At 36.0% G+C, this 16096-nt stretch overlaps 1 protein-coding gene across 1 annotated transcript in view; it reads left to right on the plus strand.

Annotated features, from left to right (window-relative positions):
- Positions 1-16096, plus strand: part of DNAH14 (dynein axonemal heavy chain 14) — a 537201-nt gene that overhangs the window by 34955 nt on the left and 486150 nt on the right. Inside the window, exons 4-6 of the mRNA XM_057727198.1 lie at positions 7668-7798; positions 10337-10489; positions 11635-11747. Coding sequence (XP_057583181.1) covers positions 7668-7798; positions 10337-10489; positions 11635-11747 — 397 coding nt within the window. The remainder of the gene's footprint in view (positions 1-7667; positions 7799-10336; positions 10490-11634; positions 11748-16096) is intronic.

Raw genomic sequence — 16096 nt, forward strand, 5'->3', positions numbered from 1 at the left:
CCTCTCTCAGAAGGATTAAGGGTCTGTGCCCCACCCCTGTTGGCCCCTCTGCGACTGTGCCTGTCTTAGGTTGTTCATCACCTGAGGAATCTTACCCGTCTCTGGCTAACCAGCCATCCTCCAGGGCCAAACAGGGTGATATGAGGTGTGCAAGTGAGAAAGGGGCTGCGCCCCCAGAGAGGGTCAATATTCTGTTTCCACGGTAGCCTATGCCCCCATGGTCTCCACGCCCAGCACCCTTAGTTCCTCTACTGCTCAAGCAGGACATTCTGCATCCAGTCACTCGGCCCACATACTTTAATTACTTTTAGTAACATTTACAAGGTTTCAGAAAGACTTCTGAATGTCTTCCCACATCACGTAATGCCTTATCCTGGTCTGGATACTGTTTTATACAATAGCATAAGTCTCATTTAATTCTTAGCAAAGAAGTTGTGTTTGTGATTTCTGGAGGACCAGACATTTTTTACTGCTTCTTAGCATTGTTGGTTTTGCCAACATGGCTTTTATGTTCTAAGAGAACAACCTATAGAGCATGGTGAATAAAAGCCAAGAAAAGAGAATATTTTAAGAAGGAGAGACTTGTCAGCTGCTAAGAGATCAAGAAGGATTAGGTCTGAAAGGTATCTATTGGATGAGTATCCTTAGGAAGAATTCTTCCCATCTCACATAGCCAAGAATTCTTCCCATCTTTTTTTTTTTTTTTAATTTTATTTATTTATTTGGAGTATTTCTTTATTATTTAATTGGAATATAAATGCTTTACAATGTTGAGTTAGTTTCTGCCACACAGCGAAGTGAATCAGCCATATGCATACACATATTCTCTCCCTCTTGGACCTCCCTGCCCCTCCATCCCACCCAACTAGGCCATCACAGAGCACAGAGTTGAGCTCCCTGTGCTGTACAGCAGGTTCCCACCAGCTATCTATTTTACACATGGTAGTGTATTTCTGTCAAACGGAATCTCCCAATTCATGCCACCCTCCCCATTCCCCACTGTATCCACATGTCTATTCTCTATGTCTGCCTTTCTATTCCTGCCCTGAAAGTAGGTTCATCTCTTCCATTTTCTATATTCCATGTATATGCATTAATATATGATATTTGTTTTTCTCTTTCTGAGTTACTTCACTCTGTAACAGACTCTAGGTCCATCCACATCTCTACAAATGACCCAATTTCATTTCTTTTTATGGTTGGTTAATATTCCCTTATATATATATATACACACACCATTATATATATATACCATATATACCACATCTTCTTTATCCATTCATCTGTCAATTGAATTTAGGTTGTTTCCATGTCCTGGCTATTGTAAATAGTGCTAAAATGAACATTGGGGTACATGTGTCTTTTAAAAAAAAATTTATTTATTTTTTGACTGCATTAGGTTTTTATTGCCATGTGCAGGCTTTCTCTAGTTGTGACAAATGGGGGCTACTCTTCATTGTGGTGCACAGGCTTCTCATTGCAGTAGCTTCTCTTGTTGTGGAGCACAGGCTCTAGGCATGTGGGCTTCAGTAGTTGCAGCATGCAGGCTCAGAAGTTGTGACATGCAGGCTTCAGTAGTTGTGGTGCATGGGCCCAGTAGTTGTGGTTCATGGGCTCTAGAGCTCAGGCTCAGTAGTTGTGGCACACGCACTTAGTTGCTCTGTGGCATGTGGGACCTTCCAAGACCAGGGATCACACCCATGTCCCCTGCATTGGCAGGTGGATTCTTAACCACTGTGCCACCAGGGAAGTCCCACATGTGTCTTTTTGAATTATGGTTTTCTCAGGGTATATGCCCAGTAGTCTGATTGCTGAGTCATATGGTAGTTCTATTTTTAGTTCTTTAAGGAACCTCCATGCTGTTCTCCACAGTGGCAAAACAATTTACATTCCCACCAATAGTGCAAGAGAGTTCCCTTCTCTCCGCACACTCTCCAGCATTTATTCTTTGTAGATTTTCTGATGATGGACATTCTGACTGCTGTGAGGTGATACTTCATTGCAGTTTTGTTTGGCATTTCTCTAATAATTAGTGCTGTTCAGCATCTTTTCATGTGTCTCTTGGCCATCTGTATGTCTTCTTTGCTGAAATGTCTATTTAGGTCTTCCACCCATTTTTTGATTGTGTTCTTTGTTTTTTTGTTGTTGAGCTGCATGAGCAGTTTGTATATTTTGGAAATTAATCCTTTGTCTGTTGCTTCATTTGCAAATATTTTCTCCCATCCTGTGGGTTGTCTTTTTGTCTTGTTTATGGTTTCCTTTGTTGTTCAAAAGCTTTTAAGTTTAATTAGGTCCCATTCACTTATTTTTGTTTTTATTTTCATTACTCTAGGAAGCGGGTCATACAAGATCTTGCTGAAATTTATGTCAAAGAGTGTTTTTCCTATGTTTTCCTCTAAGAGTTTTATAGTGTCTGGTCTGACATTTAGGTCTTTAATCCATTTTGAGTTTATTTTTGTGTATGGTGTTAGGGAGTGTTTTAGTTTCATTATTTTAAAAGTAGTTGTCCAGTTTTCCCAGCACCATTTATTGAACAGACTGTCTTTTCTCCTCTATGTATTTTTGCCTCATTTGTCATATGAGATTAGGTGACCATAGCTGCATGGGTTTATCTCTGGGCTTTCTATACTGTTCCATTGATCTGTATTAGTTTCTGTACCAGTACCATATTGTCTTGATTACTGTAGCTTTGTAGTATAGTCTGAAGTCAGGGAGCCTGATTCTTCCAGCTCTGTTTTTCTTTCTCAAGATTGCTTTTGCTATTCATGGTCTTTTGTGTTTCCATACAAATTGTATAATTTTTTGTTCTAATTCTGTAAAAAATGCCCTTGGTAATTTGATAGGGATTGCATTGACCCTGTAGATTGCTTTGGGTAGTATAGTCATTTTCACAATATTGATTCTTCTAATCCATGAGCATGGTATATCTCTCCATCTGTTTATGTCATCTTTGATTTCTTTCATCAGTGTTTTATAGCATTCTGAGTACAGGTCTTTTGCCTCCTTAGGTAGGTTTATTCCTAGGTAATTTATTCTTTTTGTTGCGATGGTAGATGAGATTGTTCCCTTAATTTCTCTTTCTGATCTTTTGTTATTAGTGTATAGGAGTGCAAGAGATTTCTATGCATTAATTTTTTATCCTGCAACCTTACCAAATTCATTGATTAGTTCTAGTAATTTTCTGGTGACATCTTTAGGATTTTCTATGTATAGTATCAGCTCATCTGCAAAGAGTGACAGTTTTATTTCTTCATTTCCAGTCTGGATTCCTTTTATTTCTTTTTCTTCTCAGATTGCTGTGGCTAGGACTTCCAATAATATGTTTGAAAAATAGTGGTGAGAGTGGACATGCTTGTCTTGTTCCTGATCTTAGAGGAAATGCTTTCAGTTTTTCACATTGAGAATGATGTCTTCTGTGGGTTTGTCATATATGGCCTTTACTATGTTGAGGTAGGTTCCCTCTGTGCCCACTTTCTTGAGAGTTTTTATCATAAATCAGTGTTGAACTTTGTCAAAAGATTTTTCTACATCTATCAAGATGATCATGTGTTTTTTAACAAAGTTCAACACCCATTTATGATAAAAACTCTACAGAAAGTGGAGTATCACATTGGTTGTTTTGCATATGTTGAAGAATCCTTGCATCCCTGGGATAAATCCCACCTGCTCATGGTGTATTGTTCTTTTAATGTGTTGTTGGATTCAGTTTGCTTGTATTTTGTTGAGGATTTTTGTGTCTGTGTTCACCAGTGATATTGGCCTATAATTTTCTTTTTTTGTGATATCTTTGGTTTTGGTATCAGGGCAATAGTGGCATCATAGAATGAGTTTGGGAGTGTTCCTCCCTCTGCAATGTTTTGGAAGCATTTGAGAAGGATAGGTATTAACTCCTCTCTAAATTTTTGACAGAAGTTGCCTGTGAAGCCATCTGGTCCTGGACTTTTGTTTGTTGAAAGATTTTTAATTACAGTTTCAATTTCACTTCCTGTGATTGGTATCTTTATATTTTCTAATTCTTCCTGGTTCAGTCTTGGAAAGTTAAATCTTTCTAAGAATTTGTCCATTTCTTCCAGGTTGTCCATTTTATTGGCATATGGTTGCTTGCAGTAGTCTGTTATGATCCATTGTATGAAGATGAGTCAAAAATTATCCACATTTGGTTACATTAAAACTTCTATCAATTTTACAGCCAGAGTGTGGATAATTTTTGACTCACCCTCATATTTCTGTGGTGCTAGTTGTAATCTCTCCTCTTTCATTTCTAATTTTATTGATTTGAGTCCTCTCCCATTTTTTCCTTGACAGTCTGACTACACAGGTTTATCAATTTTGTTTATCTTCTCAAAGAACCAACTTTTTGTTTTATTGATCTTTGCTGTTGTTTTCTTCATTTCTATTTCATTTATTTCTGCTCTGACCTTTATGATTTCTTTCTTTCTACTAACTTTGGGTTTTCCTTGTTCTTCTTTTTCTACTTGCTTTAGGTGTAAGGTTAGATTGTTTATTTGAGATTTTTCTTGTTGAGGTGGGCTTGAATTGCTATAAACTTCCCTCTTAGAACTGCTTTTGCTGCGTCCCATAGGGTTTGGATTGTTGTGTTTTCATTGTCATTTGTTTCTAGGTAATTTTTTATTTTTTCTTTGATTTCTTCAGTGATCTCTGGGTTATTAAGCAGCACACTGTTTAGCCTCCATGTGTTTGTGTTTTTTACAGTTTTTTTTCCTGGAATTGATTTCTAATCTCGTAGCATTGTGGTCAGAAAAGATGCTTGATATGATTTCAGTTTTTCTTAAATTTTCCAAGGCTTGATTTCTGACCCAAGATGTTATTTATTCTGGAGGACATTCTATGTGCACTTGAGAAGAAAGTGTATTCTTTGGCTTTTGGGTGGAATGTCCTAAAAATATCAATTAGGTCTGTTTGGTCTGTTGTGTCATTTAAAGCTCATATTTCCTTATTTATTTTCTGTTTGGATGGTCCATCCATTGGTGTAATTGTGGTGTTAAAGTCCCCTACTATTATTGTGTTACTGTTGATTTCCCCTTTTATGGCTGTTAGCATTTGCCTTATGTATTGAGGTGCTCCTGTGCTGGGTAAATAGATATTTGCAATTGATATATCTTCTTCTTGGATTGATCCATTGATCATTATGTAGTGTCCTTCCTTGTCTCTTGTAATAGTCTTTATTTTAAAGACAAATTAGACTATTTTAAAGTCTAATTTGTTTGATATGTGTATTGCTACTCCAGCTTTCGTTTGACTTCCATTTCCATGGAATACCTTAATCCATCCCCTCACTTTCCGACTGTATGTGTCCCTAGGTCTGAAGTGAGTCTTTTATAGACAGCATATATATGGGTCTTGTTTTTGTATCCATTCAGCCAGTCTGTGTCTTCTGGTTGGAGCATTTAATCCATTTACATTCGAGGTGATTATCAATATGTGTCTTCCTATTACCATTTTCTTAATTGATTTGCATTTGTTTTTGTAGGTCTTTTTCTTCTCTTGTGTTTCCCGCTTAGAGAAGTTCCTTTAGCATTTGTTGTAAAGTTCATTTGGTAGTGTGAATTCTCATAGCTTTTGCTTCTCTGTGAAGATTTTGATTTCTCCATTGAATCTGAATAAGATCCTTGCTGAGTAGAATAATCTTGGTTGTAGGTTTTAGCCTTTCATCACTTTACATATATCCTGCCATTCCCTTCTGTTCTGTAGAGTTTCTGCTGAGAAATCAACTGATAACCTTATGGGGATTCCCTTGTACATTATTTGTTGTTTTTGCTTGCTGCTTTTAGTAGTTTTTTCTTTGACTTCAATTTTTGTTAATTTGATTAATATGTGTTTTCGTGTATCCTGTATGGGACTCTCTGGGCTTCCTGGACTTGGTTGGTTATTTCCTTTACCATGCTAGGGAAGTTTTCAACTATAATCTCTTTAAATACTTTCTCAGACTTTCTCTTCTTCTTCTGTGACCCCTATAATTCAAATGTTGGTGCATTTAATGTTGTCCCAGATTTCTCTGAGACTGTCCTCAATTCTTTTCATTCTTTTTTTTTTCATTCTGCTCTGCAGCAGTTATTTCTGCCATTTTATCTTCCAGCTTAATTATTTGTCCTTTTGCCTCAGTTATTCTGCTATTGATTCCTTCTCGAGTATTTTTAATTTCAGTTATTGTGTTGTTCATCACTGTTTATTTGCTCTTTAGTTCTTCTAGGTCCTTGTTAAATGTTTCTTGTATTTTCTCCATTCTGTTTCTGAAATTTTGGATCATATTTACTATCATTACTCTGAATTCTTTTTCAGGTAGGTTGCCTATTTCATCTTCATTTATTTGGTCTTGCAGGTTTTTACCTTGCTCCTGTGTCTATAGTATATTTTTTTTGGGTGGGGCTGTATTCCTGCCTGCTGGTTGTTTGGTCTGAGGTGTCCAGCACTGGAGTTTGCAGGCAGTTGGGTAGAGCTGGGTCTTGGTGCCGAGATGAGGACCTCTGGGAGGCCTCACCTCTGATTAATATTCTCTGGGGTCTCAGGAGTTTGGAGATAAGGCCCTGGGTGAGGGTGTGTGGGTGGGATTTAGGCTCAGCATGGTTGGAAGGAGCCTCAGAGGGGGTCTCAGAGCGCCATGTGTAAAAGTAGGACTCTGGGTGGGGGTGTAGGGGCAGGGCTTGAGCTCTGTGCAGGAGGAGGGAGCATGCAGGGCCAGAAGATTAGGCGTGGGAGCCCAAGAGGCTCCCTGGTACCCAAGTGATCAGGGAAAGCACTGGTCACACTCCCTTCTATTCCTCCACTCTCCTGAGGGTCTTCCCCATCACTGCTGAACCTCTAACAATGAGTGGGTCCCACAAGGTGTCAGAACTCCTACCCTCCCCCATCTGCCCCTCAGGGGTGGTGGTCCCATAAGTCTGGCCTTTACTTTTGCTCCCCCTTCCCTCCCTGCCACTCTCTCAGGACCCACATTGCTGGAGGGGTCCTCAGTGGGCAGAGGATCAGGCCCAGGATGTCAGGAGGCTCCCCATGGCCCAAGTGGGCAGGGGGCTGGTCATGCTCCATTTTGATCCTCTGCCCTCCGAATGGTCTCCCCCTTTCCCCCCTTGGTGTGGAATCCTTCCCCTCCCCTAGCCACCCCTTAAGGGCACTGGTCCCATACTGCCTCCATTTCTCCTCAACCCTCACTCCCTGCCACATCATGCCCTGTCACTGGGATCCCTCCTATCCCCTTATGTGTCTATAGTCCTCCACTGGTGCCAGGTAGGTACCCTGGTTGTGCAGAGACATGAATTCCATGTCCTCCTAGTCTGCCACCTTGACTCTGCCCTCCTATCCCTTCTTTTCTGATTCTATTGCCTCCACTCAAGTTTAGGCCTTTATTAAGAAAAACATTCTAACTGGCTCCTGTTCCTGGTGTCTTCTCTTGCTAACTGTAATTGTGGGATTTTGTCTTTTGTAATATCTTTCTTAAATGGAAAAACATAATTCCTTCTTTCCAGCTTCTGTTAAAATTAATTTTAAGCTATATTTTTTCTTTCAATTATATAGTGTTTGTGTAAATTTTAAGTATAAGTTACCATTTAAAATTTTTCTCTATGTATAAATATTTGGAATATCATATATTATCCTTAAGTCATGCCCATATTTGCACTTATATTGAATTTTTTCACCTTCTAAACCAGTACCAAGGGATGATGATGTTGTAAGTCATATTATTAGGCTAAGAGAAAAACTTGGCTGGCAGACAATATTATCACAGCACAATTTGGAATACAGAGGTTTCAAAACTGCAACTCAGAAGATAATTCTAAAGGTATCATTTTATTTTATTTAGTCTTTAGGATAAAAATTAATATTTGAAACTGTACATTAATCTTTATTTCCCACATTTTAGATATTATAGCAAAATCAGAAATTATTACATTATTATTACATTAATCAAATTGCAATCATTGTTTTATGGTGAATGCTTACAAAAAGTATTTGACGTAATTTCATTTCCCTTATTTAAAGACTGAAGAACAAATAAGACATCTCCCTGAAATTTGAATTTACTCTTATGTTCCTGCTGATTAATTTTTGTGTGATTTAAAAAGAAATCTTAATGTATTTTGTAACATTCTCTCCTTCTAACTCTCTTACTCCTGGTACTGATTTTCTGTCTCATCATCTCTGTATTTTCTTATCCTTTGTATTTTCTTCTTACCCAGTAGCCTCCTCAGAGGGATTTTATCTTTCCAAGGTCACATGACTAGAGGTAGGAGCTGTAATAAGAGGGAAGGTCTGCCTCCTGTGACCTTATTTATTACAGGTGATCTAAGATGGAACAGGATCATCTCATCCTTTTAGATCAGGGGTTCTCAAAGAGCAATCCCCAGGCAAGCAGCATCAGCAACACCTTGGAACATATTAGAAACACATATTCTCATTTTCACCCCTTCAGATCTTCTGAATCTGAAACTCTAGGGGTGGAGCCCAACAATCTGTATTTTATTAAGCTTTCCAGGTGATTCTGATGCACAGTTGAGAACCACTGACCAGGGTCAGCAAAATTTTTTTGGCAAGAGCCAAATAATAAATAGTTTAAGCTTTGCAGGCTATATGATTTCTGTTGCAGTTACTTAATTCTGTCATTGTAGTGCAAAAGCAGTGATAGCCAATGTAAAAACAAATGAGTGTGGCTGAGTTCCAATAAAATTATTTAAGAAATAGACCTGTGGACTTAGCCATAGTTTTCTGATCCCTGTTCTAGACTGTTACCATGAGGATAAATGGTATTTTGATTATTATTCAGAGGCAGCATTAATGTAAAGTACATGCATGATGGAATCGGATTCACTTAGTTTTGAATATCTGTATGTTCACTGTGTTATTTTGGGCAAGTTCCTAATTTCCCCAAAATTTAGTATCTCAGACCTTGAAATGGAGATAGTAGTACTTAACCATAGAGAGCTATGAAAATTGAATGAAATAATGCTTGTGGCATGGTGCCTAACAGATAGTGGGCATGGTAGTTTAAAAAAAAAAACCATAGCTGTACGTGAGTTTAATATCATAAGCTCTCTATGGACTCTCTAATAGGATATGTTTCATTTGTATGTGAATACAGGACTGAGAATACGAAAGAAAATTTGTTTTTAATTTAAAAAGAATAATTTAATTGGAATATATTATTCTTATGCTTCTATAATTGGATTATTTATATATATGATTCACTTAGAATAATTGTGTTTACACTAAGTTTCTAGTAACCTCAACTTTTTTTTTTCATTTATTTATTTATTTATTTATTTATTTATTTATTTATTATTTTTGGGGGGGTACACCAAGTTCAATCATATTTTGGAGAGATAATTTAGAACAAAAATGTCTCAAGTAGTCAAATAACTATAACAAAGTTCATGTACTATATGTCATCACTGAGAGTTTATTATTTCATTTTATTTGCAGTTTTTACACTTGTTTTTTAAGGTTTCTAAGTGCATATTATATCAGAAGTCAAAATAGGAAAGCAAAGCAGCTGAGACAATTGAGAAGAAACAGTGTCTTCAAGGAAGAAAAACAAATTTTAAGTAAAACTGGACCCAAGATTTTAAATTACAATAATCAGAAATTGTTCAGTTACTCAATTCAATGGCTTCTGAAGGCATCACTTAATTATAATAAATAATACTAGGGGATTTTTATAATAAAATTTAATTTTCAGAAAATACTAAATTAACTTTCCTGTAGAATTTTCATTAACAAAGTTAAAAGTTTCAAAGCTAAAAGAAATAAATTTCATTTAAAACTTTTTCTTAATGTGGAGTGACTGATTTCTTAGTAATGCCAGGTAAATAAGGAAGAGGTATTTAGTATATTACACTAGCTCAGAATGTGGGTTTAGACTTGTATTCACATCCCTACTTTGCCACTTCCTGACTTTGTGACTTTTCTCAAATTACCTAACTTCTCAAAATATTAATTTCTGTATTGATTTAATAGATTAAAAAGATCAAGCTTTAATCTCAAGTTTAAGAGATAACTGTAAACATAACATATGTGAAACACTTATTAGAAGGTGTGTCATCAAGTTCTTTGGGTTAATAAGCATGTGTTAGTAAGTATATAGATCAATTTTTATGAATGTTTTATCACCACATTATGTATAAGAATGAAAATTGAATACATTCAATCTTTAAGAAGATTGATTTTGTTGAACTTTGATTAGACACAATTTCTTGTTAGCTTCATTCAGTAATGTTATTCTTATTTTAATCTATATTAAAATTGTTTCAATTTACTGAGTAATCTGTTTAGCCATTTTACTTAATTTGGTCAAGTTAATTAAAAACAACTTCTTAAACTTCAGGAACCTCTGAAAGATGATGGAGAATTTGTATATTGCCTCCCTCGGAAAAATACTAAAGCCCTTTGTAATCCGTATGATCTTCAAGTAGTCTCCGCCCACAGAGCTAGACATTGCAAAGAATTCTGGATTATCACTGCTTCATTTATCTCAAAGGTAATATTACAATGGATTTTTTTCAATTTTCAGAATCATAACAGAAAAATATTATTTGCTTTATAACATAACTGGGTGAATTTATCTTTCGGTGTTTTGGACAAACCTGGTCATTTGAGGAACAGTTTATGTTTAAGAACCTCCTTGGGAGAAAATTATTTAATAGTGACTTTTTTTCTTTTTTGTGGAGTTTTAGGTTTGAGGATTCAATTTTAAGAATTTTTTTTATCTCTCAAATACTTTGTTAATATTTAGTGTAATTTTTTAAGGGAAGAAGTAGAAAACAGGCATTTGCTGGCATAGTAGGAATTGCAATAGTTAAAGTACAGAGTGTTTTCTCAGATTTGTCAGAAACTCATTCCCAGATATAGAAATTTCCCTATTATACTCTTACGTAGTACTTTGATACTTGCCACAAGTTATAATTACACAGTTATTTGTTTTGATCATTTGTTTAATGTCTGTCTGCCTTCCTCTGCCCTCCTAGCCTCCCAACTAAGCTCTAAGTATACATGGGCAGGACCACATCTAAATGAAGCAGACTGTATGTTCAAATATGGAAACACCTCTAATATGCATTATCAACTAAAAGTGGAATGAACAACTTCTATATAAATAAAAATATGCATATAAATGCATATGTACTGATATAGGCAACTTATTTATGAAAGAAATTTAGGACAGTGTTACATTTGGATATGGGAGAGGTACTCTTGGGAAAAGAGGAAGGGTATCTTGTTTTTGAATGTCAAAATGGGGTACCTGGGGTTTGGGATTATTATGCATTTAGAAACTATTGCATCACTGTAGTTAAAATTAAGTTCATGAATATTTTATAGAAAATGTGAAAATTATGGGACTCAAAAATAATAGCTATTTGTGAAAAGTATCTCAGGGTGAAGAAGAAGCTTCTCTTATTCTCTTTATATTGGAATACAAGAAACAGCTTTAGAAAATGGCAAGTATAGAAGCAGTGTGTGAGGGAAATCAAGTTTGAGTGTAGATGAAGTGGCAGAGGTCAGTTACAGAAAAAGCTTATTATAAAGGCAAGTAGTTATGAGCCAAATACAGCTTTTCTTAATTTCTTGAATGTCGTGCATATTTTTTAAAGAAGTCAAGTCACATTTTATGCTTTATATGTGCAGGTTACTAAAATAGGTGGTGTAGAAGAAATAGAACTTATACCTACTTTGGAATGGCTACTGGAAAGAAGATGTTATTACTTATTACAGCAATTCAAGATATTTTCCAATTTTCGGTGAGATGAATGAAAATGAAAACAGTTATTTGTAGTTTGATCCTGGTGAAATTGCAATTGCCTGGATAACATCTGAATTCTACTACAGTAATGCCATATACGTGGGGAGTTATAGAAGAAATGGGGTATTGCATAAAAAATTTTTTAGATAAGGGAACCTTACCCATTTAAGTATTAAAACTCAATCTTTTTGAATAAATAATGTTAGAAAAAGATATTTTATACTCAAGCAAACTTAAATTAACTATAATTATCTTAACTTACCTTTTGTTTTTTGTGCATTTATTCATTGAATGAATATTTTTGAGTCTGCTAAGAACCGGGCAGATTCTAGATGCTGGGGATGATGTACTAAACAAACCAAACAACTGTCCTGCTCTCAAGGAACTTATAGTGGATGAGAAATAATAAAAAGAACACATGAATATGTAACACATCAGGTGGAGATGAAATATTGTGAAGGAAAGTAAAACAGACTTAGGGAGGTGCAGGCAGCTTGTTGGGCTAAGGTCATCATTTTAAAATTTATCTAGTTATGTTACATTACAGTACATTACATATTACATCACATCACATCAGGATTCCTGAGACTCTTTGAACAGACTAGTACTACTTTCACAAAGTAGTCCCAGAATGCTGATCTTTCAGTGTGTATACGTAGTTTTATAAATTTTGGTTTCACCTCTAATGTCTATCTTTTCTTGCGCCTATTGTTATCTGCTGTGTACTAGGAAAAGAGATAAATAATACTTTAGTTACATTTAATATGGCAAATAGATTTTTTTAAAGAATATTTATTTATTTATTTTTATTTTTGGCTGCGTTGGGTCTTTGTGCTGTGCATGGGCTTTCTCTAGTTGTGGCAAGCGGGGGCTAATCTTTGTTGCAGTGCTCAGGCTTCTCATTGTGGTGGCTTCTCTTATTGCAGAGCATGGGCTCTAGGCATGCAGGCTTCAGTAGTTGTGGTATGCAGGCTTCAGTAGTTATGGCATGCAGGCTCAGTAGTTGTGGCTTGCAGGCTCTAGAGCACATGCTCAGTAGTTGTGGCACCCGGGTTTAGTTGCTCCATGTCATGTGGGATCTTCTGGACCAGGGGTTGAACCCATATCCCCTGCATTGACAGGCGGATTCTTAACCACTGTGCCACCAGGGAAGTCCAGTGTGGTAAACAGTTGAAATAACTCAGAACCTGAGGAACTTTTCTGTAAGAGAAGTGAATGAATTTTACGGCAGAGAAGTTATTCACTTACTGGATAAATATTTATTGTGTTCCTGTTCTGTTCCACTGTTATGGGCACTGGAGATACAACTGGGAAAAAATATACAATGTCTCTGTTCCTATAGAACTTATATTCTAATGGAGGGAGATAGATAATGAATAAGTAAATAAATAGGATAATTTTAGATAGTTATAAGGACCAGAAAGATAATAAAACAGAGATGTACGCGTGTGTGTGTGTTGCTACTTTAGATAGGATGGCCAGAGATGTGTTTAAGCAGAGACCTCTGTGATGAAGAGGAGACATCTATGTAGGGTCTTAAGAGAGAAGAGTTCCAGGCAGAGAAAATAGAAGGTTCAAAAGTTCCAAGTCAGGAATAAGTTTAATGTGTATTCAAAGGTAGTAATGCTGTCATTGAAGCACTGAAGAGGTTGGTGGAATATGAAGCTGGTTTTGTTATTGTTTGGAACCTAAGTCACATGCAGTGTAGAAGATTAACAGTTCTGAGAAGTTTCTTTTCAAGAATATGTGTGATAGTTGCATCCCTGTAAATTAGGCACTGTTAGTGAAGCTAGAAGTTTCTGATTCTAGATTATTAGTATATGATATCCAGGGTGTTATTTTCTATATCTATTTATTTAAACTGTCAATGTTGAACTTTCCACTGTTGTCCTTGCCTTGTAATAAATCCTCAGGGTCTATTCTGCTCTAAATAATTTTCATTGATTAGACATTGGAAATCCAGTTGGAACTGGGACAGGAATCATCTTTTTATACGACATTTGGCATCAGTAAGTCTGCAGTCAAAATGATTCATTTTCTTTACTCATGTTAAGAAAAATAATTTAAATTTTAGTAACCTTTAAACTTGAAGGTTCATTTGATTTTTTTAGTTTGATTTTTAATATATTTTGTTAAGTTTTTATACTAATACTGTAACAAGTTACATTTCAAATAGAAAAATAAGATAAATGTGAAGTGTTAATGACTTAAGCAGGTGATGCTGTGTATACAGTGCAGGGATGATTTGAGCATCATTGTTACTTTTTTACCTCACGAATCTTTCTGGAGTATTAATTTCTGTGGCCTGGTGCAGATACTCATTACATCATTATTGGGTTCCCCTCTGATTCATGTGAATTTCCAGGGATCTTCTAGAGTCCTGAGTTACCATGACTCTGTGTCTGGATTAGAGTGAGATAGAAACTTATTATGAATGCTTCTTTGGAGCCTGATTTAAGGTCAAGTTACTAGATTTGTCTGAGGCATTTCTGATTTCCAAGCCCTCAGTGTGCCTGTTTGAATGAACTGCTCATTAGCTCCAGGGCTCCTTCAGGCTTATTTGATTCAGACTCTACTAATGATGTCACTAAGACTGGTTGTTTGCCTCCTGGGCACTCCTATCCCTGCCATTTTGCCCTCCCCGTAGATTTATCAACTACATCAGGAATCTCACTTTGGCAAACAAGTATCACATCTCTTGGTGTTTGTTCAAGAATGATTGTTTTCATCAAGATGGATAAGTTACTGATGGAGGGATTGTGATAAGGCTCTAGACTAGTCCCACAAGTGCATAAAATAGGTGGCAAGAGAAGTTAAGGGAAATTTGCAGAAATAGTTGAGCATATTATTTCATGTGTAAAAATTAAGGATGATGAATGATCACCAGGGAAACTTTTCCATTCCTTCCCATGTAGGTTCTTTGAACTTTTAAAAGTAGAAATGCATTGTTTTGAAAACACAGGGATTAAATAATATCAAAATGACATATTATCTTAACTTTTAAAATTTTTCTATTTTTATGCCATTTTTAAAAGTTAGTTTCCATTTACAGTTATTAAAAAATACTGGTTGTATTCTCTGTGTTGTATAAAACATCTTGAGCCTATCTTATATCCAACAGTTTGTACCTCCCACTTTCCCACCCCTATCTTGCCCTCCCTGCTGGTAATCAATAATTCATTCTCTGTATCTGTGAGTCTGCTTCTTTTTTTTGGTTATATTCACTAGTTTGTTGTATTTTTTAGATTCCACGTATAGGTGGTATCATAGAGTGTTTGTCTTTCTCTGTCTGACATTTCACTTAGCATAATGCCTTCCAAGTCCATCTGTGTTACTGCAAATGGCAAAATTTCATTCTTTTCTTTATGGTTGAGTAGTATTCCATTTGTGTGTGTGTGTGTGTGTGTGTATCACATCTTCTTTATCCATTCATCTGTTGATGGACCCTTAAGTTGCTTCCATACCTTGGCAATTGTAAATAATGCTGCTCTGAACATTGAGGTGCATATATCTTGTTAAATTAGTGTTCTGGGTTTTTTTAGACATGTAATTAGGAGTAGAATTGCTGGGTCATATGGTAGTTCTATTTTTAGTTTTCTGAGGGAATGCCATACTGTTTATCATGGAGGTTGCATCAATTTACTTTCCCACAAACAGTGTATGAGGGTTCCCTTTTCTCTCCATCCTCACCAATATTTGTTATTTCTGTTCTTTTTGATGATAGCAGTTCTGACCTGTGTGAGGTGAAATCTCATGTTTTTGATTTGCAGTTCTCTGATGATTAGTGATGTTGAGCAGCTTTCACGTGCCCATTGGCTATCTGCATTTCTTCTTTGGAAAAATGTCTATTCGGTTCTGTCCATTTTTAAATCTTTTTTTGAGCTGTTGAGATGTATGAGCTGTTTATATATGTTGGATATTAATCCATTACCAGTCATATCATTGGCAAATATTTTCTCCCATTCAGTAGGTTGTCTTTTTTGTTTTGTCAGTGGTTTCCTTTGCTGTGCAAAAGCTTCCAAATTTAATTGTCCCGTTTCTTTACTTTTGCTACTATTTCCTGTCCTTTAAGAGATAGATCCAAAAAAAATATTGCTGTAATTTCTGTCAAAGAGTGTTCTGCCTATGTTTTCCTCTAGGAATTTTATGGTATATGGTCCTACATTTAGTTCTTTAAGCCGTGTGAGTTTATTTTTGTATATGGTGTTAGAGAATGTTCTGATTTCTTTCTTTTACATGTAGAGTATCACTTATTGAAGACTCTCTTTTCTCCATTGTAAATTCTTGCCTCCTTTATCATGGATTAATTGACTTTGAGGGCATGGGTTTATTTCTGGACTTTTTATC

This window comes from Hippopotamus amphibius, chromosome 3, assembly GCF_030028045.1.
Source record: "Hippopotamus amphibius kiboko isolate mHipAmp2 chromosome 3, mHipAmp2.hap2, whole genome shotgun sequence".
NCBI classification, from domain to species: domain Eukaryota; kingdom Metazoa; phylum Chordata; class Mammalia; order Artiodactyla; family Hippopotamidae; genus Hippopotamus; species Hippopotamus amphibius.